The 23,626-nt window shown below is 31.6% G+C and overlaps 3 protein-coding genes and 1 long non-coding RNA gene across 10 annotated transcripts; 3 read left to right on the forward strand and 1 right to left on the reverse strand.

Moving 5' to 3' along the window:
* Positions 1-3,013: 3,013 nt before the first annotated feature.
* Positions 3,014-5,261, reverse strand: LOC145126079 (uncharacterized). 7 transcript variants are annotated; one of them, XR_013716294.1, is made up of 5 exons: positions 4,805-5,261; positions 4,522-4,640; positions 3,447-3,541; positions 3,286-3,351; positions 3,014-3,157 (listed from the first exon to the last, which is right to left on the reverse strand). It is a non-coding gene; the product is annotated as an uncharacterized LOC145126079 (long non-coding RNA). The 7 variants fall into 7 exon arrangements; XR_013716293.1 differs by having other exon boundaries at positions 4,769-5,261; XR_013716292.1 differs by having other exon boundaries at positions 4,522-4,932; positions 5,022-5,259.
* A 933-nt stretch (positions 5,262-6,194) lies between these two features.
* PMM (phosphomannomutase) lies at positions 6,195-9,889 on the forward strand. The gene is made up of 12 exons (XM_079060832.1): positions 6,195-6,378; positions 7,321-7,412; positions 7,578-7,622; positions 7,717-7,783; positions 8,068-8,144; positions 8,316-8,351; positions 8,668-8,723; positions 8,798-8,897; positions 9,001-9,096; positions 9,191-9,280; positions 9,376-9,427; positions 9,641-9,889. The coding sequence occupies exons 2-12, from the start codon at positions 7,338-7,340 to the stop codon at positions 9,700-9,702; spliced, it is 756 nt and encodes a 251-aa protein (XP_078916958.1). The 5' UTR covers positions 6,195-6,378; positions 7,321-7,337; the 3' UTR covers positions 9,703-9,889.
* Positions 9,890-13,352: 3,463 nt separating this feature from the next.
* Positions 13,353-19,202, forward strand: LOC145125819 (propionyl-CoA carboxylase). Its single transcript, XM_079061228.1, has 14 exons — positions 13,353-13,505; positions 14,066-14,125; positions 14,268-14,469; positions 14,697-14,771; positions 14,851-14,952; positions 15,054-15,085; positions 15,186-15,299; positions 15,418-15,532; positions 15,620-15,810; positions 16,399-16,515; positions 16,589-16,669; positions 16,979-17,220; positions 17,410-17,449; positions 18,579-19,202. The coding sequence occupies exons 1-14, from the start codon at positions 13,485-13,487 to the stop codon at positions 19,134-19,136; spliced, it is 1,950 nt and encodes a 649-aa protein (XP_078917354.1). The 5' UTR covers positions 13,353-13,484; the 3' UTR covers positions 19,137-19,202.
* A 655-nt stretch (positions 19,203-19,857) lies between these two features.
* On the forward strand, positions 19,858-22,533 carry PLIM2B (GATA type zinc finger transcription factor family protein). Its single transcript, XM_079060247.1, has 5 exons — positions 19,858-20,170; positions 20,859-20,958; positions 21,214-21,236; positions 21,324-21,416; positions 21,960-22,533. Exons 1-5 carry the CDS (start codon positions 20,036-20,038, stop codon positions 22,284-22,286), a joined length of 678 nt encoding a protein of 225 aa, XP_078916373.1. The 5' UTR covers positions 19,858-20,035; the 3' UTR covers positions 22,287-22,533.
* Positions 22,534-23,626: the final 1,093 nt, after the last annotated feature.

Consider the following 23,626-nt stretch of genomic DNA (forward strand, 5'->3'; position numbering starts at 1 on the left):
ACGTTAGAATTAAAATTGAATTAATTAAAAAAAATTAGATTTTTAAAATTAGGAGAATTAATTATCCCTAGAAATCCGAAAATTTCCTTTTATAATTGTAGTTAATTGTCCAAAATACCATTTTGCTAAATTTTGTGTGATTATATGGTACATGTTATCCCATTGTAATATCATAGACCCTCATATTATTACATTTGATTATATTCCATCCGATGGTCCAGATCTGTGCATTCTGGCACACAATAGTTAGTAGAAACAAAATAACCTAACCCTATATATATATATATATATATATATATATATATATATATATATATATATATATATATATATATATATATATATATATATATATATATATATATATATATATACTAGCCGTTTACCCGCGCCAAGCGACGGGTGCGTATAGTTTTTTCATAATTTTTTTCTAGAGGCGATTAGTTCTTTTATGCAAATAGTTTACTACATTTAAACAATTATCCATAAGAGTAATGTTAGCATAAACGAAATCAATAACAATTCAAAATATTAAAAAAAAATTAAAAGTTGGATTCTTTACAAATGTACGAATATATGATTGATTATGCATTCTTAATCGTTCAACACTTCTTTATACACCACATTTGATGTATAGACTTGACTGTCATTGAATTGTTCGCCAAGGTTCACTTATACTTCTATGTTATCACGTGATATCCCTCTTGATAATACGACATAAAGTTGGTAATGCGAATAGTTAGTTTTAGAAATTATTTTTCATTCGGAAACATGTTATATTTCAAAGAAAACAAGTTACTTTTCGTTGAATCGTTTCCTTTCGGTGTTTATTTGTCATTCAGAAATATCTATTTATTTGTCGATTTGGATTAAAAGTAGAAGTATGTTGATGATTTTTATTTAAAAAATAGAATGTTGTTATGGATTAAAAATAAATGTACAATGTTCTTTTTATATAAATGTACATTGTTGATTACAAACCCGATTAAATTTTTGTTTTTTCAATATAGTTATGATTTATGTTTTTTTTTGTTATAACACACGGGTAACGGATAAATCGACGCCTAGGGGGACACCCTTAATTGGTCTAGGAGGTGGATTGTGGTCAAGCGACTAATCGACGTTTAGACGGAGATCCTTGATAAAAATAGAAAATGAAAGTAAGATGCTATAATAAACAATTTTCTTTGATGAATTTAAGATAGCAAACTCCTAAAATAATATTATGCTCCCATGAAAAGCATTAAAATATGAAAACTTTGAGCGACAAAAGCTTAACAAACATGATGTGAATGAAAGTTTAGATATTTAAAATTAATTCATGTGTACATTAGGAGGTTTGATACCCGTCCTTTGGAAAATATCTAGTCATATAGTCACACATTCACACAGTCACATACACACAGTCACACACACATATAGCATACCATTAGACATGAACTGTCAAATCAAACTGTAAGGGCTCTTCAGATTCGTGATTTATGAAGAATAGATATCAAAATACTTTAAGATGTCTTCCATATAAAAATTATATCAAAACTTACATAAATAATAATGTGTGCAAATATTACTTAAAATAAACACTATAACGTTCATAATAGCAATATAGTGCACATACAATATATACAAATTAATAAAAGATGATTGATTGCTTGATTAGCTTCTTGAATTTGTACTTATTCATAAAGCAAGAAAGTTCATTGCTTGATTAGTTTTATTATTATCCGGAAATGAGTAATATATGAGTTTCATTGTTATCTTTGAGTATCTACATACAAATAAATTGACTTGACTGGTCTACAAATCCAATCTTCCAAATCCAATATAAGTAGGGATATAATAGATTCCAATGAAATAAATGTTGTCGCACAAACTACATAATTATCAATTAGGCTCAATTCATTTTAAACTACATAGTTATCAATTAGGCTCAATTCATTGTGGGTGGGGGTATAATTAGAACTGTCAATAGGGCGGGTTTGGAGCAAATCGACCTTGATCCAAACCCATTTAACAAATTTCAAAATCCAATCCAAACCCGCTTCGTAACCCGCATGGTTTTGAATAATCAAACCCATACCCTTATCCACCGAATCAATAGACATCCAAACCCGCTCCATAACCCGTAGGTCTTTTGAATAATCAAACAAAAATGTTTATTTAGAAAACGCATTACATACTCGAGGACTTTCTATTGGAATTAAATTCACTATTGTAGTAACTTCCGATTGATTTTTGAATGTCGAATGCGGTGATAGAGAATAACAATTACAAACTTTCTTCCGGTTGATAATGACTTTATTGATTTATAAATGAAATTGGTGATTGCTTCATGAACTATTAATGAAATGATACCATGATTCTTGTTAATAGACCATCTAGAAGTTGTCTCCTCGAATCCTATAAAAAATAGTTTGGCATTTGGCTTTTTCCCTTTGGACTTTTGATTATAATTAAAATTAAACTTTAGACATGATAAAATATAAACATATATTTCTAAAATTTATACGAAGCGGGTTATAAACGGATCGGATCGGTGATGATCCATACCCGACCCTTGTAATAAAAGGGTTAGCGGGTACGGGTCGTTAACGGGTAAACGAATCAAAAAGTATGCTCCAAACCCATATAATTCTTAAGGATTTGGATCGGATCAGGGTCAAAACCTGCTCCATTGCCAGGCCTAGGTATAATTGGTTAAAACCAAACTATTTAAAAAAAATGTTTTCTTTTTTATTGGTTTTTTTTTTTGCAATTAAAAGATAACCGGTTTTTATCAGTATTTTTAGGCTTCAAGGGGATAATATGTCTAACCAGTTTCGGTTATAGATTAACTGGGTTTTTTAAAAACCAGTTTCCTTTAAAGTTGATAAAAGGTTGGTTCAGGTCAATGGGTTTAGAAACTTGATAATAAAAAGAGGCAAATGTATCAGATACACTAAGATACACTATACACTAACTGGAAAATTGAAAATATATCAGAAGTAAACACATCTCATCTTGGAAAATCAAATTCAAATGAAGATCTTCAAATTTAATATCATATATCTAAAATATCCAAAGGGTTTACATAAATTAAGCTTCTTATAACTTGACACCACTGTTATTGATAAAAGGCTCGATTCTGCAAGTTTAGAATAAGACAAAGGGATGAAATCTGCATGTTCAGAATCATACAAAGGGTATGATACTAATTTCATATAATTTTTTTTTATAAAATCAATTGCATTTTAGACATAAATATCATTTTTATATAAAATGTCAAAGGGGTCAGATCACTCTTACCATGAAATAGAAAAACTCATATTTAAGGTGTGTGGTGTCCAAACCATCTTCATTTAATCTCATAACCTGATGACACATGTATATTATTCTGGTTAACAAATTTAAATCTCCAAATGAAATGATCAAATTACATAAAAAATCCTACAAATTAACAAAAAAACCATGAAATCTTTTATTGAAAACACAAGAATGTATGTAATTATTTGGTGGGGGTTGTTCAAGGAGCCATCTTCCTCTTTTCTTTCATGTGCTTTATCTGCACAATAAGAGCAAACCAATATTAGTATGATTATTCTATAATACAAAGTATGATACCATGATGCAAAGTAGGATGAAATTCACAACATAGATAACCATATACATACATATAGCCATAGCCACAGCCAAATACAGAACCACATACACAATTACACACACACAACCATGACCATAACCACACACATACACATATATAATATGAAATAGTAATGTTTAAAAGTAGGATGGAATATTTTTTTAAGTGTTATAAGAAAAAAAGTGATCTTAACTTCTTAACGGTGGATGGTGGTGTTTACCATAATAGACTTTAGGATAGTGGTGTTTAGCGGGAATGGATTTTGGGTTTATTTGGGTCAATTATACATAAATAAACATGGACCAGGTTTTGAATGGATAACAGATGGTGGGAGGGAGAAACAACTGATGATGATGGTTGTGTGTGTGTGTGTGTGTGATAAGAAGCTACCCAGCCCACACTTTCATCCCACCTCGCACAAAAGACAAATACACCAATATCATGAATTCTTTTAGCAATTATTGAGAACCAGTTTTAAACATTTCTAATTTTTAGTGTTTTGATTATAATACGTGTTCCTGGCCATGGTTTTCTTCTAAAACCAATCAAATGCAGCAAAACACATAAAGCATATACACATAAGAGAACCATAACCAAATATCATATTGGTAGCATGTGTGAAGGTGATATTTTTTCCATTTGCAGAAAAATACTGAAAATAAAGGAGCACAGTTTGAGAATTTGACCATCCATTTATGTTATGAACATATATGAGATAACAAAAAAAAAAAAAAAAAAAACCGAGTTTTTTTGAGCAAATCAGGGATGATGGAGCATAACATTTTGATGTTTTTAGCATGATCTCCTGCTGTTTTTTATACCTAAACTAAAAAATTATAGTTGACAAGAAGATGACACAAATCAGTAGAAAATAATAAGAGAAGATAATGAAGGGAACTTACTTTTTTTATTGGAATCAGAACTAAACTTACAGAACCTATAGAAATTCATTACTCTGATAAACAAATCGAGTTTCTTCTAAAAACTCCCCAAATCAAATCAAACACCTAGCAGTCTAAACCTAATGGAATCAAAAAGACAAAACGAACATGTGAGAATGAGACATGAATAAGAAGCGACAACAACAGCAGCGAGTGGAAAATAAGATTAGATGCGAGGAGAGAGAGCCAAGATTCTTGTTGTACTTACCTATGTTCAAATGTTAAAGAAGTTTTTTTCACTTACTTCTGTAAATCAAAAGAGGAACATAGATGGTTATGTGGTTTTCTGGTGACGGTGAAAGTGGTCCGACCAGCCGCAGTCAGCAGGGTGGGGCTAGGGTTTTCAGTAGGATGAAGGAGGCAAATTGTAGACTTCATGAATGATACATATAAAAAATTAGAAGCATGATTATTAAGAGAAAAAAGAAGACAAACCCGGTAAATTGGAAGGTACTTTGAACCTGGTTGGGATGATTCTGCTGATTTCTCCACCAATCACACTTTCAACTCTAAAAAAAAAAAACACAAAGTGAAATCAGAAACAGATATCCACATAGATGGAAGAAGATTAACTTTTTAAGTGGATCGAGAGTAAAAGCGATGGAACTGCAATGAGAACAGGGTTTCTTTCTCTGTGATTTAACGACCACACATACATAAAAGAAGAATAAGGTTCTCGTGTCACTTCTCCAATGAGAAATGTCGACACTTGTGCAAGAATCCAAAAATCGAGACAAAACTTAAAAAAAAAAATATAAACTTAGGGCTAGAAAACATAAATTGATTAGGGCTCTTACCTTGTACTACCGAACATGACATTGTTGTCGATATTTCAACCACAACCACCTGAAGTGACGCAGAGGACGATGCTGGAGTGGCATGGCGGCGCTAGAGTGGGTGTCGCTGACTTGGTTCCGGTGGCGCTTAGTGGTGGTCGTGGTAGCGGTGGTGGGTTGCGCTTAATGGTATGGAGATGGAGTCGGAGAGAGAGTTGAGGGGTAGGAGAGAAACAAGTGGTCATATTGAAGGGTGTGCGGTAACCCAGTTCGTCGTGAATTCGAAAGTACAAAGGAGATAGGCGGAGGTATAACACTATAGAGCAAAGGAAATGACAACATAATGGGGAGTTTGTTGGACGGGATAGGAAATGGCGACCAAGTAAAAAAGCTAAGTCAAACAACGGATTATGTTCCTTGACTTTTTCAACACCAAATAAGGTTTTATATGATGTTTTAAGGATAGTACCTCTTAAAATTCAGCAAAACATGCTAAATGCTTATTAAGCTATATATATATATATATATATATATATATATATATATATATATATATATATATTTCAGCAAATTGTTTACGTTATGATCTATGATAGGTGATTTATTTTGTTAAACAAAATATAAGAAATTGACATGTGAAATTGACAAAAAGCAACGTTGTGCTGATTTATTTGCAAATATTAAAAAAACGATTTTTTTTAAAAAAGCAAATGGGTTATTAATTAGGGAGAGTAGAAGAATGGAAGAATTGGCATGTGGTTAACCCACCCTCACCAAAAAAAGCGCGTCGCATACTGAAAAACAGCACCCATTCTTTTTAAAGTCAATAAACACAGACTCGCTTCAATAATCGAATAGAGATTAATCTGTGGATCACTCTACACCTTTGAGTGCTACTTCACCAATCTCTCCTAACTTTTCCCCTCTTCATATCCCCCAAACCTCCCCACGCAGCTTAATATCCAGCATTGCATTTGGGTTGGGAGATTTGAAGCACGACAGCAGGATACATATTCATCATCAATTCAATTCAATTTGTGCGGTAAGCTTATGTTTTGAACTATTTTCTAGCATTGATCTAGTATTTGGTACACTTGATTAGGGTTTTACCATTAATTTTATCAACTAAGTTCCGATCCTGTATATATGTACCTGTTTATGTTTGTGAAATCAGGGACAAGTTTCTAGCATTTTGAACAGATCATGGAATTTGGAGTAAAATTTTGAATTGTTTGGGCTCTTGCGAACAATTTGATTGTGCTATAGATCTATTGATACCTAATGGTTGTGGGGGTTATGAATCGAAATGTGAGCTACCAAATTTGAATCACTAACTATGTTTCATAAGAAACTTATCTAATCCATATACGTAGTAAAAGTGAGAGATCTCTATCATTAATTAGGTAAGGAATTTGAAAATTCTAGTAAAGTTATGTAATTTAGGGCTTTTGTTCGTCTTCTCGATTGATTTGATTGTGGATTCATGGTGTAGATCTCTATAAAACACCTAAGCTCGGGCTAGTAGGAATTGAAATGTCAAGATCTAGATGAGATTGGGCTTGCATTCATATGGGCTCATGAATGAAAATCCAATGTCCTATAGGCTATAGGGAAACTTGTATCATTTGGTTTGCTGATCCAAAGATAGATATAGAAGCATAGATAAGTTACCTTCTTTTTGTAGATGCCATACCACTGGTATTAAATTTAAAACCATCAATGTTGACAGATGGCTTTCGGTGGTTTTGTATTCTACTGCCTAGTGTCACGTTTTATCGGTTGTGCTTGTATTATATATATTGAGTTGGATCTAAAAACATAGCACCATAGAGGCAAAATTCAGAAGGTTTGATACAACTCATGATTGTTGCATACTCTTTGATTTTACTGATATTACATATCTTGATAATCTGTGTACATTACATTATATATGGTTGTTGTTGTCTTTATTTTATTGTATTTCTTTTATGATGTTTGGTGGCAGTAAGAGATAGATAGAGGATGGCTTTGAATTTGAGAAAACCTGGTTTGATTGCTTTGTTTGATGTTGATGGCACTCTTACTGCTGCACGCAAGGTACACCTTACTATTTCTTACTATCTTAACTGCATTTAAAGACTCTAATAAGTTTTATTTTCCTTATGGAGATTGTTATTTTGTTGAAATTAGTTTAGATTATAGAATTATTGTTTCTTTGGCTTTACTTGTAATTAGTTTACAGTTTTTGCTTCAAAATTGCAGGGGATTACTCCAAATATGTTGAAATTCATGCAGGATTTGCGCAAGGTACATGAGTTTTATTGTTTGATTGATATGTTCTTTCTCTCACATTATTTCATTGTCTTGAGTTTTTTTTTTATTTTTTAATTTTTTTTTACAGGTTGTTACTGTTGGGATTGTTGGAGGATCTGACCTCGTTAAGATATCAGAACAGCTAGGGTCAACAGGTCAACTACAATATCTTTCTCTACATATATGTTTTCCCTCATTCCATATAGGCAGCTTATAAAAATATGGGTATTTGGTGCATAGATTGAAGAGGCTCTTAGATTCGAGTTCTTGAAGTCAACCTTTATAAAAATCTTTGATACGATGTTTATTCAACAATTCATTCTTTATTATGAAAAAATTCGTTTACTCTTTTGATGGCTGCTTTTAGTAACATATTTTTAATTTTTAATTTTTTTTTTGTTCCATATGAATTAAAAATGTAGCTCCAATGTGTATGCAGTAATTAATGACTATGATTATGTGTTTGCTGAGAACGGGCTTGTGGCCTACAAGGAAGGAAAGCTACTTGGAAAACAGGTGGTATTATATTCAATCGTCAGAATTTCAGTTGAAATATTATACAAATTACATTATTTAGACATAAGTTTCCCTCACTAACCCTTGAAAAGCTGAGGAGCTTTGGTTCTCCTTATGTACCTTTTTGTAATTTAACTGATCAATTTTCCCTGACGTGTTTTCTCTTTACAGAGCTTGAAGACTCATCTAGGGGATGAAAATATCAAGGTAAAAAAGAGTTTTTTTTTTATGGATCCACAAAGTGTTTTTAGCAATTTAGGGGGTGTTTGGATTATTGCCTTTTGAAGAATCAAAATTAGATAATTAGATGCTCAGTTAATCACTTGATTGAAGATTACATGTTTTTTTTTTTTTTTTACTTGCCTCTCCAAATATGATATTTTGACCTTAAATAATTAAAAAAAAAACACTTAAATCTAAGTATTGTGATTTCAAGGTGTAATGTAATCAGTTTCAACACACATCTAAAATCTAAAGTCTATATTGTTAATAACTAAACATACATGGTATGAATATGATGCAGGAGTTTGTCAATTTTACCCTTCATTACCTTGCTGATTTAGATATCCCGATAAAAAGGTGAGTTAAAACCTAAAATCTTGCAACAAATTGTCATCTTTTTATAGCATCTTTATAGAGACTCTTAATTTTAGGGGAACTTTTATCGAGTTTCGAAGTGGGATGATCAATGTGTCGCCAATTGGCCGAAACTGCAGTCAAGAAGAACGTGATGAATTTGAGAAGTATGATAAGGTACAAAATCTTCTTATTCCTTTCCAACAATAATCTATATTTTCAAAATTGGTTGTTATTTCCCGATTATGCTTTTGATAATAAATTAAATATTGTAATTTAGGTTCATAATATACGTGCAAAAATGGTGGAAGTTCTTCGAGAGAAGTTTGCTCATCTTAACTTAACCTTTTCAATTGGTGGCCAAATTAGCTTTGATGTAAGTAGCTTCTTTCTTACACATGAAGACATTATTTATTTATATCTTTATTTAATAAATTTTTTTTTTTTTTTGAAAAATGCTTTTGATATAGGCTTTCCCTCAAGGTTGGGACAAAACTTATTGCTTGAAATACTTGGATGAATTTGAAGAGATTCACTTCTTTGGAGATAAGACTTACAAGGTATATAAAAAATAATCTCTTTTTTTTTTTTTTTTTGGTGTTTTAGAGTACTACTATACATTTCACGTATAATCTTCATTAACTTTTTGGATTAGGGGGGAAATGATCATGAGATTTATGAATCTGCACGAACTCTTGGTCACACAGGTTAGCTTCATTTACAATTTTTAATTTTTAATATATCATATATAGTTTAAAGAAAGTGTTTGACTAGTGAAATATCTAAAACACCCTTAGTTTTTCAAACTTAAAGATTCTTGTGAAGTCAACTCAAATGATACAATTAATTTACTTCTACTACCAATGATGGGCAAATAAGTAATTTAACTTATCAAACCGTTTGTTCTTTGCTTTTTTCAGTTACGAGCCCTGATGATACTGTTAAACAATGTACTAGCCTATTTGTCAACAACAAAGTTTGAGTGAAGGGGACAAACATGTAATTTTGGTTTTTGTGAAGCTGTTTTAGGAAGCCAAGTCCTAATATGTTGTAATCTTTTTGCTTCATAGAGATCTTCTACATTTTATATATTTGGTTTTCGTAATTATATATGAAATTTAAAATATGATGAATGCATTTGGTATTAAAGAGATGTTTGGTTTGCAGAATGTTTTTGAAGTTTAAAATTCAAGTGTCATTATTTAATGATGATATAAAATATGATTTTGATTATTGAATATTCGATATATGATATTGTAACAAAAGCACATATTACATTTCATTTTCACTTGCTATTTAGGATTTAAGATGACAAATATATCAAGTCCATCATGTTCACCTGTTATATGATCTTGTAAAAAACTAAAAACCCATAATTTTTTTATCCATCAATTTTATATACCTATTTTGTTACATCAGACTCTATATGCAAGAATAAATAATTTATCAAATCCATCATATTCGTTGGAAGTTTTTTTTTTACACATTTTGACGTACTATATTAAATTTGAGAGCGGGTTTTTGTTTCATTAATTGTTAAATAAAAATTAATAATTAGAGTTGGAAAAAGATTTTTAGATTTGCAAAAATACATCATGAACATATTATGACCATTTGTTCAATAAGTGAAAAGTATTGAAAATGAAATTTATTTTCGTAACACTGAGATTTACTTTTTTTTTTAACGGAAAAATTATATTAATAAAACAACAATGGAAAGCTTGCAGAATATGTTAAACTATATTTTTATTAAATAAATGGCTAAACATATATTAGTTGATATTTAATATCATTACCTTTCTTATTATTATATATACATAAACATTGTAATTCAACTTTTAAAAAGCGAAAAAAAAAACTTTGTGAAATAGAAGTTTATATATAAAAATAACATGTTTTTCTTATTGATTTGTTTTTTACATGACCACTCTCATTTTTCCTATTACAGAATATTGCACTTTACGGCCCAATTAAAGCAATATAGTTCAAATGCAAAGCAAGTTTAATTACTACAACTTGGTATACTTTTAATTATGTCCTAATAACATAAAATTTTGAAAATATAATTTTATAATTAACTAGATGTTTTAGAAATACAATGTTTTAATAAAAAAAAAATTAAAAGTACAATATACAAATAAATGAAAGTAGATTGCTAATTTTTGCATTTAGCCAAAAAATAAATTAAAGAAAACATCATAAATGGTCCCTGTGGTTTCCCAAAATCTGAAGTTTAATCCCCATGGTTTAAAAACATCATAGATGGTCCTTGTGGTTTCAAAACTTTTGACGATTGGTCCTTATTGCTAACTCTGTTAAGTTTTGTCTGTTAACTAAAGGGCATTTTCGTCATTTCACTACCACAAACCTGATGTTTTTGGTTATTTAAAAAAAACTAAATATAATTATTTAATATATAAATGCGTCTCTCTCTCTCTCTCTGCAACTCGATTCCTTCCCCAAACCATGTTGCTGCCATTTCCGATAAACCATTTCTTTCCGTCAATGGCAAATTGAAACTTCAGTGGTCATCAGATAAACCTTACTCTTTAATCACCACTGCCCCTGATTTCTCCTCCTCCCACGAACCAAGAAAGTTCCAAATAATGATCATGGAAACGAAGATATGTGAAAGTTTTCATAACCTAAAGTTTATTGATTACAATCAACCCAGAACCAGATACGAGAAATAAAGAGAAGAAAATAAGCAAAAAATTGACTTTCTTTAATGCCTGCTTGTACCAGTCTTGCTTGCAATCAAACACGTAATGGGAACGAGACTCAACCTCTTCACCAACGAAGATGGATGCGAAGCAATATGGGAAATACGTCAGAGATGTAGAATCAATTTGAGTTCTGATTTTAGGGTTCTAGATTCGATTTCAGTTCTGATTTTAGGGTTCTAGAATCGACTTCAACCTCATAACACACATAGATGTAGCGTTAGATATGGAGGTCTTCATACTCAAAAACCCTTTTGTACATGTTCGTTTATGGTCGTCGGAATCCAATCGAAACCCTAGCAGCTTCTCGCACCAGAGATAGGGGTTTAAAGGGTACGGTGCAAATGGTTTTTGGAGTATTTTCTGCTGGTATATAAACAAGCTACATGATGATGAAGATGGTGGCATGTAACCGAAGAAGTCGGAGATGAAGACGATTTTGAAGATGCAACAATATATGGTTATGTTCTTGATTTTTTGGGACAAACAAACATCGGGAGGTGGGGGATTTCATAGGAAAAGATGAAATGGTCGACATTCCTGGTCTCACACACACAGAGAGACACAGAGAGAGAGAGGGCATTTATATATTAAATATTTATATTTAGTTTTTTTTTAAATAACCAAAAACACCGTAAATGGTCCTGTGGTAGTGAAATGACGAAAATGCCATTTAATTAGCGGACAAAACTTAACGGAGTTAGCAATAAGGACCAATTGTTAAAAGTTTTGAAACCACAGGGACCATCTATGACGTTTTTAAACCACGGGGATTAAACTTCAGATTTTGGGAAACCATAAGGACCATTTATGATGTTTTTTCTAAATTAAATATGATTAAATTCCATAAAAACTATTATAATTTGTTTTTTTTAACCACCATTTTTTTGTTTACGTATTAACCTCTAAGAATTTGTTTATTTTTTATTCACAGTAAAATGTTTTTCAACAATGAATTGCAAAAAAAACCATTGAAACACTGTTTATTTATTTATTTAAATAGAAATTAAAGTTTTATACACTGATTTTCAGAGAAAAAAAATCAATATATAATTGTTCAAATAAGAAAATATTTAATACCTAAGAGTATCTACATGGCATCTTGCAAATGCATTGCAAGTAAATTTTGAAAGTGGAACCAATTTTGTTTTCATGGCAAAACTTTTCTTTATTTTCTTTTTTATGTTTAGCATAATAACTATACATTATATCATAATATTAAATTCATTAAATTTATTAAATTTAAAACGATATACTTTTATGTTTAACTATTAGCTTATTTTAGATTTTTAATTAAAATATTTATAATTAATTTTTATATTATAAAATGAATTAAAACAAGTTAGTGGCATAGTATTAAAATGTATATAAAATATTTCATAATAAATTGACATTATTTGTTTGTACAATAAGACATTAATTTTTTTTTCTATCTAAATTAATATATTTATAATATTTTATTGAATATATATTAAATATATTTATAATATTTTATTGAATATATATTAAATATAAACTAGTAATTAATATATTGTTAAAATGTGTAGGTTAATATTTAAGATGTATGTTAAAATGGAAATGAGGTCCTACAAGACTTTTTGACATCCCTAGATGTAGAAGTAATTGTAAAAGTTACGTGACAAATTTAAAAGATGAATGATAGTTAAGATTATATTTGACATTCCATTAGGATAGATGACCTAAAAGTTACAAACTAATGTTGTTATTGGAAATATACGACTCTCTCGATTAAAAATTAAAAAGTCATAGTTTCAAGTATCGTTTGAAATAATAGTTAAGATATATTAGTTTACCTTTAAAAAAAACAAAACATGTTGTCATTGGAATTTGGCGTAAAAAATCGTTAATCGTTAATTAGCAATAAATTCAGGGGTGAAAACTTTCATGTAATTTTTGTTAATTTTCATTAAGAGACTATAAATAGTGTTCTAGTTAGAGTGTTGATCATAGCCTTGATTCTGCTTGATCATCGGTCGGAGACTGTGAAGTAGAAAGCAGAATCTCACTGCAACCGAAATCTATGGGCGACGATTATAAACCAGTAACTATTCTCCTTGATTTTATTTTAATCAGCCTCCTTCTTCTGGAATCCCTCAGTTTTTCCATTTGTTCCACTTTTATCATGATTTATGCATTAATCAGTGATTACAGTTTCCAGAATGGATTCCAGTTCTTCTTTATATTCAGTACGGTGTAGATTTGGGAAAATTTAGTTGAATCCATGTATGTCTGTAGTTATCTATATATGTTTTGATTCTACAATCCTATGTGTACGTCTCAGTTTAGATTGTAATTTACGAATGGAAACTATTTGTTTGTGATTCTCTGTGGAAGCGTTTGTATGTACTTCATCTGAATTTTTGCAGAATTGAACAAAATCCGATCAACTAAGAGCAATATTGTTTGGAAACAGTTGCTATAGATTCCATGACTTGCAATCTATGTAAATTTAGATATCATTACCTATAATACTCAATTGATTACTTCTTTAAATAATCACTACCTCGTATACCATGATCTAATACAGCTGAAATATCTATAATCACTTTCAAAACGCATTTACCTCCTTTTAAGTAATACAAGTCCACTTGGATATTGCAGTTGTCTGAGGAATACATCAATATTGGTGAGCCAGAGACTCATAACTGTGTGATCAAGCTGGTTAGTAGACTTCATAAACCCTTTCCTTGTTCTTGTATTTATTTTTGTTGGTGATTTAGGTAAAATATGATCTTAATTATAATTTGTTTGAATAAGTTCATATGAACCAATGGATAAACTCTATGGTATTATTGTACTGCAGAGAGTAAGCCCTACGAAGCGTAGGGACAAAGTTTTTGTTGGGTGTGGTGCTGGTTTTGGTGGTGATAGACCATTGGCAGCTCTTAAATTACTTCAAAAAGTCAAACATCTCAACTATCTTGTCCTTGAATGTTTAGCAGAACGCACCCTTGCTGACCGCTACCAAGCGGTGAAGTCAGGCGGTGATGGTTATGACCCTCACAGTAAGTTTTCACATAGAGGGGGGCATTTACGTCTTTTTCATAGAAGAAAGGTCGAGAGTGAGTCCGTGTCCCACCTTTTTGGGTGGGACAAAAGTCAAAAAGTTGAACTTTTGTCGGTTGACATCGGTCTCAGTCCCAGTCCAATGCATGCCAAACACAGTACAACCTGTTCTGTTCTGTCTTGTCTTGCATAACAAATGGGGACTTATTGATCTGTGTATATGCAGTTTCAGAGTGGATGGAGTTGCTCCTTCCATTGGCTGTTGAGAGAGGAGTCTGCATTATTACCAACATGGGTGCAAGTAAGCAACATATTCTTAACATCTTTTTATGCAGGGTCCTCATATTTTCGCTTGTTTAAATGTATTGTTTTTTTGGAAGCAAATGCATTGGGTGCTCAGGAAAAGGTTTTGGAAATTGCAAGCAGAATGGGAATCAGGGTTACTGTGGGTGTAGCTCACCAATTTGACATTGCCAAAGCAGGTATCAATCATGTTATTCTTATAACTAAATTTATGAAGTTGACCTCATTTTTAGCTGTGTCAAACTTTGACCTTGTGTTTTGGTTTTCCATACATATCCAGGTCTTGGTGCTAATCTGAGAAATTTGAATGATGTAAGCATGTGCTTTTCTGTATTTCCATAACTGTTTAGTAGCTAGATTGATAAAATGGTATCAGCATATTAAACTTTAGCAATGATTTTTTCATTTTTAGGGTGTAAGTATATATCTAGGAGCAGCTCCAATTGTGGAGTGTCTTGAGAAGTACAATCCCAATGTTGTCATCACTTCCCGTGTTGCTGATGCTGCCTTATTTCTAGCTCCGATGGTAAAAACTCATCTTTTCTTCTATTTCTATATATAAAAATAAAATCCCTATCTAGAAACTTCCAACAAAGTGTAAAATCATTGATCTTTAATCTTTATTGGTGTACTATTATTACAAGGTTTATGAACTAGGTTGGAACTGGGATGAATACATGTTATTAGCCCAGGGCTCTTTAGCTGGACACCTTCTAGAATGTGGGTGTCAACTCACTGGAGGGTACTTTATGCATCCAGGTGATATAATTATATTAATAAATACAACTTTGGCTTTTTTGGTCATGGTCAAACCTAATAGTATTTTTTATTATTTTGTGATTGCAGGAGACAAATATAGAGACATGCCTTTAGAGAAGCTTCTAGATTTGTCCCTTCCTTTTGCTGAAGTTAGTTATGAAGGTAAAGTGTGTGTAGCAAAGGCAGAAGGGAGTGGTGGGGTGTTAAATTTCAGTACTTGTGCTCAACAGCTTCTTTATGAGATTGGGGATCCAAGTGCTTATATTACCCCAGATGTGGTGAGTCACTCAGTGCTTAAAATTCATAATTACGATTTTGGTCCCTGAGTAGAGCAGTTGATTTTTGCAATTTTTGTCCCAAAAACTTATCTCTTGCAGCTTCAGTTTTTGTCCCTGTTCCAAGAAAATGACTGTATATTTCATATTTAGGATCAAATTTGTAAAAATCGGCTATACTCAGGGACCAGAAATAGTCATTTTACTCGGATCAATGATAAAAAAAACGTTACAAGAACTTCAAATAAGGACAAAAGTTGCAAGTGAAAACTTTTTAGAATCAGAATTTCAAAAATAAAAAACTATACTCACGAGACCAAAAATGTAAATTAATCTAATTTCAAAAATATTAAGATTAGTTTTACACTATTTTAAAGCAGGGGCGGACCCAAGAATTTTCCGAAGAGGGGGCAATTTTTTTTATAAATTTTTTATGGGGGGAAAATTTTTTTGATGAGTCAAAATATATAATTTTGAAGGGTTAAAAAATATTTTTTTTGAAGAAAAAACTCTATTTTTTTTTTGTTGTGGGGGCAATTGCCCCCACTCTAGGACCGCCCATGTTTTAAAGTATGGTTTTTTTTTAATCAGGTGATAGATTTTCGAGACGTTTCATTCCAGCCATTGTCAACCAATAAAATTGGTTGTGATGGAGCAAAACCTGATGCAATATCTGCACCTGATAATCTTTTAGCATTAGGTTCAAAGGTATTACTATTTATTTCACGATGTAAATTTAGTTTCATGTTGAAAATTTAATCTTTTATTTGTTCTAATGAAGCACTGTGGATGGAAAGGATGGGGAGAGATATCGTATGGTGGATATAAATGTATTGAACGAGCTAAGGCTGCTGAATTTTTGGTAACAATCCTGTATTTATTATTAGAGTAAATTACACTTTTGATCCTTGAGTATAGCTGCTCTTTGCAATTTTCGTCCCAACAAGTTTTCTCTTGCAAATTTGGTCCTCATTTGAGGTCTTGTAATGCATTTGGTCCCTCTTCCAGGTTAAATGACTATTTTTGGTCCTTGAGTATAGCTTATTTTTGTAATTTTGATCAACATAGCAAGAGAAAAAAAAATTGGGACCAAAATTGCAAAAATTCAGATATACTCAGGGACCAAAAATGTAATTTAATCTAAGCATGTGTTATCATTTTGATTTGATAGGTGAGATCATGGATGGAAGAAGTACATCCTGGTAGTAGTAAGTGTATAATGTCTTATATAATCGGAGTTGACAGCCTCAAGGCAAAGGCAATTAGGCTTGAAAATATTCCAAGGGCTTTTGATTGTGAAGACATACGGTTGAGAATGGATGGATTATTTGATGAAGAGAAACATGCTATTCAATTCACCAAAGACTTCATAGCTTTGTACACAAATGGGCCCGCAGGTGGCGGTGGTATTAGGTCTGTCTGGATAAAGTGTTGTCTGTCTGCTTGAATAAATGATTTTTATAAAAATAAAATAGAAAATGACCGCATACCTACTTGGGGAAATAAAAGGAAAGAAATAAACGAGGGCAAATTTGTAAAAAAGTTAGGACTTATATTAATACCCTTTCTGCTTAGCTTACAATCTTGTATTTTGAAATGCAGCACCGAACACAAGAAAGAGATCATTCTTGACAAAGGATTGGTATGTAACAGCTTGTTCTTATCTAACAATAAGTTGTCACAATATTTTATTTTAAGTGATCTAAATTTTGGTTCCTGAGTATAGCTGATTTTTGCAATTTTGATCCTTGTTACAAGTAAAATGACTATATATTTGGGACCAAATTTGCAAAAATCAGCTAAACTCAGGTTCTCCTTGGAATAGGGACTAAAAAAGTAAAAGGAACCTCATTTTGAGGACCAAAATCACAAAAAAAAAAGTTATACTTAGGGATCAAAATTGTAATCTTTTATTTATACGAGAGTAAGGTTGTGTTTGGCGCGTCACAGCTAGCTGAAATGCTAGCTTATTTTTCAAGCTTTTTTAAGTTATCGTGTTTGGCAAGTCAAAAAGTAGCTTATAAGTAGCTTTTTAAAAAGCTACTTAGGCTATGTTTGGCGTACTAGCTGAAAAGCTAACTGTTAACTGAAAAGCTAGCTGATAGTTGAAAATCTATCTGTTATATGAAAAGCTAGCTGGTAGCTGAAAAGCTAGTCTAAGTAGTTTTTTTAAAACGCTAGCTTATAAGCTACTTTTTGGCTTGCCAAACATGACAACTTAGAAAAGCTCGAAAAATAAGCTAGCTTATCAGCTAACTGTGGCGTGCCAAACACAACCTTAGACTAGCTTTTTAAGAGCTTTTTTAAAATTTTCCAAATATACCCCTTTAATTAATAATAATACCACATCCTTTTAAATGTCTTTTTATGTCATTTCATATTTTTCAGCTAGTTTTACCAAACATCATTTTTTATCAGCTATCAGCTAGCTTTTTATTTAACAACTAGCTTTTCAGCTAAGAGCTTGCTTTTCAGCTCGTACACCAAACATAGCCTAAGTTATATTTTTTGTCCCGTTTTTTCATTTTTGATCCCAATGTTGGTCCTTATTTGAGATATTTTATAATGTTTTTGGGCCCGGATCCAAGTAAAATGACTACTTTTGGTCCCCAAGTATAAGCTAATTTTTCAATTTTGGTCTGAAAAATATATTCCTCCTACTTGGAGTTAGGATAGAAAAACGTTACAAAAACCTCGCATAAGGAACAAAATTGCAAAAATCAGCTATACTCAGAGACCAAAAATGTAATTTACCCTTTATTTATTTTTAGGTTGGGCGTGAACATATCTATTGGAAAATCTCCGCAAAGCAAAACCAACCAACAAACTCAAAGAAACGAATCGCCATAATCTCTGAAGAAACAACGCCTTCGAATAATCTAAACGAGTTGGTACCAATATCATCTCTTGGGACCGGGACCCACCTCTCCCCGGCCCCATCAAACCAAAAGGTCCGTTTGTATGACGTGGCACATAGTAGAGCCGGAGACAAAGGTAACGATATAAACTTTTCCATCATCCCACATTTCACAGCGGATATTGAGCGTCTGAAAAACATCATAACGCCAGACTGGGTCAAAACAGTCATCTCGCCTCTTACAAATCGGACGACTGATTTGACCTGGTCAGATGATGACATGGAACTGAGAGACAAATGGGTGGATGAAAATGTTAAGGTGGAGGTCTATGAAGTACGAGGTGTACATTCGTTGAATGTTGTTGTGAGGAATATTCTAGATGGTGGTGTTAATTGTTCAAGGAGAATTGATAGGCATGGTAAAACTATATCGGATCTTATATTGTGTCAAGAAGTTGTTGTGCCACCTTGATGCGACAATGATGTATGTATGTAACTGTAAAATTATCAACATTTATTTTTCATGAGTTTGAGAATATGTATGGGAGTACATTATTTTATATATATCTAAATATTTTATAAAACTCATCTTATATTAATCAAAATCAAAATCATGATACCTAAAATATAATACCAAAAAATATGGTTTTATTTTGTGGCTTAGTTAAATAAAAAATTGATATACAATAATACAAAACAAATATATACAATTTTAAATAATATTTAAATGAAAATGACAGACTCAATTTGATTTAAGAGTTGAGTGATCATTAAAAACATCTTTTATTCAGCCTCAATGTGACGATGGCTTTAAGTCAGAGGGGTGGGGATGTTAATTAGACAGAATTAAGGGATTTGGTGGACAATCACTTCAACAAAATATAATTATGTTCAAGAATACAATTTTGTGATCATTTTGGTTTAATACGATAGATATTAGAGAAAAAAAAAACTCAAATTGTTAATCATAAAGATATATCACACATACCTTTTACTAATAATATTAATTTAAAAGCAATAAAAGCTAGCCACCCTTTTTTATTGCATCAAAATGGAATATTATCCGTGTTTTTCTCAAAATTATGAAAATGTCCAATCACGTGTTAGTGTTTTATGAATTCGATTAGAGTTTAACCCTTGTACCGTTGTAAAAAAATAAAAACAAAACGAATTTTGTGTGATTTGTATTAGTTTTTTGTCTATTCAAAAGGAAAAGAGTCTATTCAATTATTTGACATGGATATTTAAGTGTTTGGTAACCCATTTTTGTTGGGTTGCTTTCTTCTTAATTGTTAAGGTTTTTGATCATTCATTTCGAAAGCAAACCGAAGAAGAAAACACACAAAAGAGAGAGAGAGAGAAGAATCAAAAATGTCATTCACAGGAACTTTAGACAAATGCAAAGCTTGTGACAAGACTGTCTATTTTGTTGATTTATTGAATGTAGATGGAATGACATATCATAAATCATGTTTCAAATGTACCCATTGCAAAGGAACGCTTGTGGTTTGTGTCTTCCATCCTTTAATTTCTTCTTAATTTGTTGTCGAATATTCGGATGACTCGTTTTGTAATGATTTACAACGCATATGGCCCGTTTTAACCTTCATGGAGAATCAATGATTATATATCTCATTATGTTGACACGAGATTGATATAGCTCGTATATATTCGTTGTCATTGAGTAACACGTTTTTATATTGATTTCACATGCGCAACTCATTTCCTCTATCCCTTTAGGAATAACATTTTGTAATGTTAATACAAAATGCGGGTGTTCATATTTTATTAGTATCTAGCTAGTCTTTATGATGAAATTTAGTGTCTTTTAAAAAATACCGTTTGTGGATGCTTGTTTTTATCACTTTTTACCGTTATCATCCGAAGAGTTCTTATTACTACGCTTGTCTTGAAATCAGTAATGGAGTTTGAAATCTATGAAAAGACCAAGTTTATAGATAACTTATTGGAAGGATGAAGATTATTTTTCATAAAAAAGAAAAAGCATATCTTTGGCAGAAAGTTATTAGCGCGTTTATTTTCATTATTTTCATTATTTACCCTATGTTGTATGCTTGCATGAAATGTGTTTTCATGCAAAAAAGGTCATGTATAGTAGAAAGTTATTATGAAATTATAAAAAAAAACATTATTTTTGTATTAATTAATGAATTAATATAACTTGTTTTGGCAGATGAGCAACTACTCCTCCATGGATGGAGTCCTCTATTGCAGGACTCATTTTGAACAACTTTTCAAGGAATCGGGAAATTTTAGCAAGAATTTTCAAACGTGTAAGGTTTTTTCAATATATCTATTTACAAGATTTTTCAATGATCTAACAAAATAGCATGATAAAACCATAAGACCGGACATCTCATAATATATCATCCATAAAAGAGATTGTTTGTTCTATATTGTTATTAGCGACACAAAAACATTTTAAAAAGTCACATTTTAGTTTGAGTTTCTGATGCATAACTCTTATGTGACGCTTTTGGAGGATGTTATATGGGGCTAAACTAATCACTTTGCTTCAATTTTTGCAGCAAAAGCGGAAAAAGATTCACAGGTATATATGTTTAAATATTTTATGGGTACATAAGTTTCTTGTCCTTTTATATATTGTTTTTCAAATAACATTACTGTTGTGATGCAGCCAAAGGCACCACCAAGTAAAGTTTCATCTATGTTCTCTGGAACTATAGACAAATGTAGAGCTTGTAACAAAACCGTTTATCCTCTGGAAAAGGTTTGGACATTATTATTTGTTATTAGTTATGAATTTAAATAGAACATAAGGAATATAGTTACTTTTATTTATGCATTAAAAGTTGCATATTTTATTCGATTTGAATCTTTAATAGAAGGGCATGCATGCAGAGATCAATATTGCTTTACATCATAGGAAAAAATAACCACTATATAACTCGAAAGCTGTATACAACTTTTTTTTGCTAGGGATGATCGAACGATACCATCATACTATATTGATTTGAATCTTATGCATTAAAAGTTGTACATCCGACGACTTTTGTGTAAAGAATATTTACGTCGCATTGGATTTAACTATATTTTAATGTTGGATAAACGACACAACATAGGCCATTTGTAAGAAAACATATACCTGTATATATGTACGTATATAACATTGGAGTTTTAGAAGCATAGGAGAATTACATATCCAAGTTAAGCATAATCATGTTATAATGACTTGTATTTTAAGCATGAAAAATTTGTGCCTTATTCATCACAAACATTATATATAATAAGTTGTACTTCATGCATGCAAAAGGTGACCATGGAAGGAGAACCATACCACAAGTTATGCTTCAAATGTGCTCATGGAGGTTGTCCTCTTACACATGCATCATATGCTGCCCTTGATGGTGTCTTATATTGTAAGCACCATTTTGCTCAACTTTTCATGGAAAAGGGAAATTACTCTCATGTCCTTCAAGCCGCAAACCAAAAACATACTGCTTCCTCATCCGAAGAGCAACCACCAGTAGAAGAAGGTGAACACACCGATGATACCCAATCTGAACCACCACCGGAGGCTGAAGAAGAAAAAGAAGAAGAAAAAGAAAAAGAAAAAGAAAAAGAAGAAGAAGAATCCTAAACAATACATCAAATCATACAACCATACACAACCACGTTTTGGCTAATTTTTGTCATATTGATTGTATATTTAAGAAAAATGTTTCACATTAATTCCTATAGAGGAAATACGAAAAACCCCGAAATTATTTCTTATTTTGTGATTTATTTGATTGTCAAATCTATCATGAGTGTCAATGTATGTATGTTTATACAAACGAATGTGTAAATGTTTTGGAGTTCATGAATTTATGACTTATTTTTAAGAATTCACGTGAATTGGAGCAAAATGTGTATTTTTATACATAAATGTGTAAATGTTTTTACAGTTCTTGATCTTACAACTTATTTTCAAGAATTCATATACATTAGAGTGATGTAGTGCAAATTGCAAAACAATGAACGTACAACAACAATACCTAAGAGTCTCGGGCAAATGCAATAAAGAGGCTTTAGCATTACACCCTCAACAAATGAGTATTTATACATAAATGTGTAAATGTTTTTACAGTTCTTGATCTTACACATGCATATGAACGTTCTTAAGTGCCTTTAAACATTCAAATAAGTCCCTTCAATTTTTTTCATACGAATTCTTTTAAATATGTAAACAAATTTCTCCAAACCTCTAGCTAATTGTTTCCAAACTTTGAAATGCATGTGAACTTATATATCCCTCTCTCTCTCTCTCTCTCTTTTTTTTTTTGGACAACCATATGTAATTGTTGCCAAAACTTATTTCAAAATAATAAAAATGGATACAAGGGAGGAGGGAGTCATTCACATCCAACCCACTCAACCCACTATCACATCAAATTTTTTTTTCTCCATTTTCCCAACCCACTCATACACACGAAAACCCTATATTTTTCAACCCATTCAACCCGCTCAATTAAAAAAATACAAAAAAACTAAGGTACAAGTCTTAATTAGCAATAGAGCTACCGGTGGTACCTCCAAGATACCACTCCATCTTCAGTGTGGTTGGGAGTGGTGGGTTGTTTAATTGGTTTCACTAACCCGTTTCATCCTCTCTCTCTCTCTCTCTCTACTTTTTCTTTCTCATTTTCTCTTGTGTCATGTGTTTTAAGACTTGTACCTTAGTTGATTTGTATTTTTTTAATTGAGTGGGTTGAAAAAGATAGGATTTTCATTTGTTGTGGGTTGAGAAAGATGAAGAAAAAAATAGAGACAAAAAGTGATGTGAAAGTGGGTTGAGTGGGTTGGGAGAGAATGACTCCCTCCTCCCTAATGGGCTAATACGAAGCATACCCAAAATGGTATAACTATACATTAACACAAACCCCATATTTTTATGGAAAGGAATGGTTCTAACATTTAATCTAGACTTAAACTCATGAA

Source organism: Lactuca virosa, chromosome 7 (assembly GCF_052849685.1).
Source record: "Lactuca virosa cultivar CGN04683 chromosome 7, Lactuca_virosa_CGN04683_v6, whole genome shotgun sequence".
Classification (NCBI taxonomy): Eukaryota; Viridiplantae; Streptophyta; class Magnoliopsida; order Asterales; family Asteraceae; genus Lactuca; species Lactuca virosa.

Excerpts from the sequence above, each read along its gene's own strand:
- LOC145125819 (XM_079061228.1), top strand. The coding sequence starts at position 13,485 with ATGGGCGACGATTATAAACCA. Across the intron at positions 16,670-16,978 it reads CTAAGGCTGCTGAATTTTTG|GTGAGATCATGGATGGAAGA; the intron begins GTAACAATCCTG and ends TTGATTTGATAG. Across the intron at positions 17,221-17,409 it reads GCAGGTGGCGGTGGTATTAG|CACCGAACACAAGAAAGAGA; the intron begins GTCTGTCTGGAT and ends TTTGAAATGCAG.
- PMM (XM_079060832.1), top strand. The coding sequence starts at position 7,338 with ATGGCTTTGAATTTGAGAAAACCTGGTTTGATTGCTTTGTTTGATGTT. Across the intron at positions 7,784-8,067 it reads AGAACAGCTAGGGTCAACAG|TAATTAATGACTATGATTAT; the intron begins GTCAACTACAAT and ends ATGTGTATGCAG. Across the intron at positions 9,281-9,375 it reads TTGGAGATAAGACTTACAAG|GGGGGAAATGATCATGAGAT; the intron begins GTATATAAAAAA and ends TTTTTGGATTAG.
- PLIM2B (XM_079060247.1), top strand. The coding sequence starts at position 20,036 with ATGTCATTCACAGGAACTTTAGACAAATGCAAAGCTTGTGACAAGACT. Across the intron at positions 20,171-20,858 it reads ATTGCAAAGGAACGCTTGTG|ATGAGCAACTACTCCTCCAT; the intron begins GTTTGTGTCTTC and ends TTGTTTTGGCAG. Across the intron at positions 21,417-21,959 it reads CCGTTTATCCTCTGGAAAAG|GTGACCATGGAAGGAGAACC; the intron begins GTTTGGACATTA and ends TGCATGCAAAAG.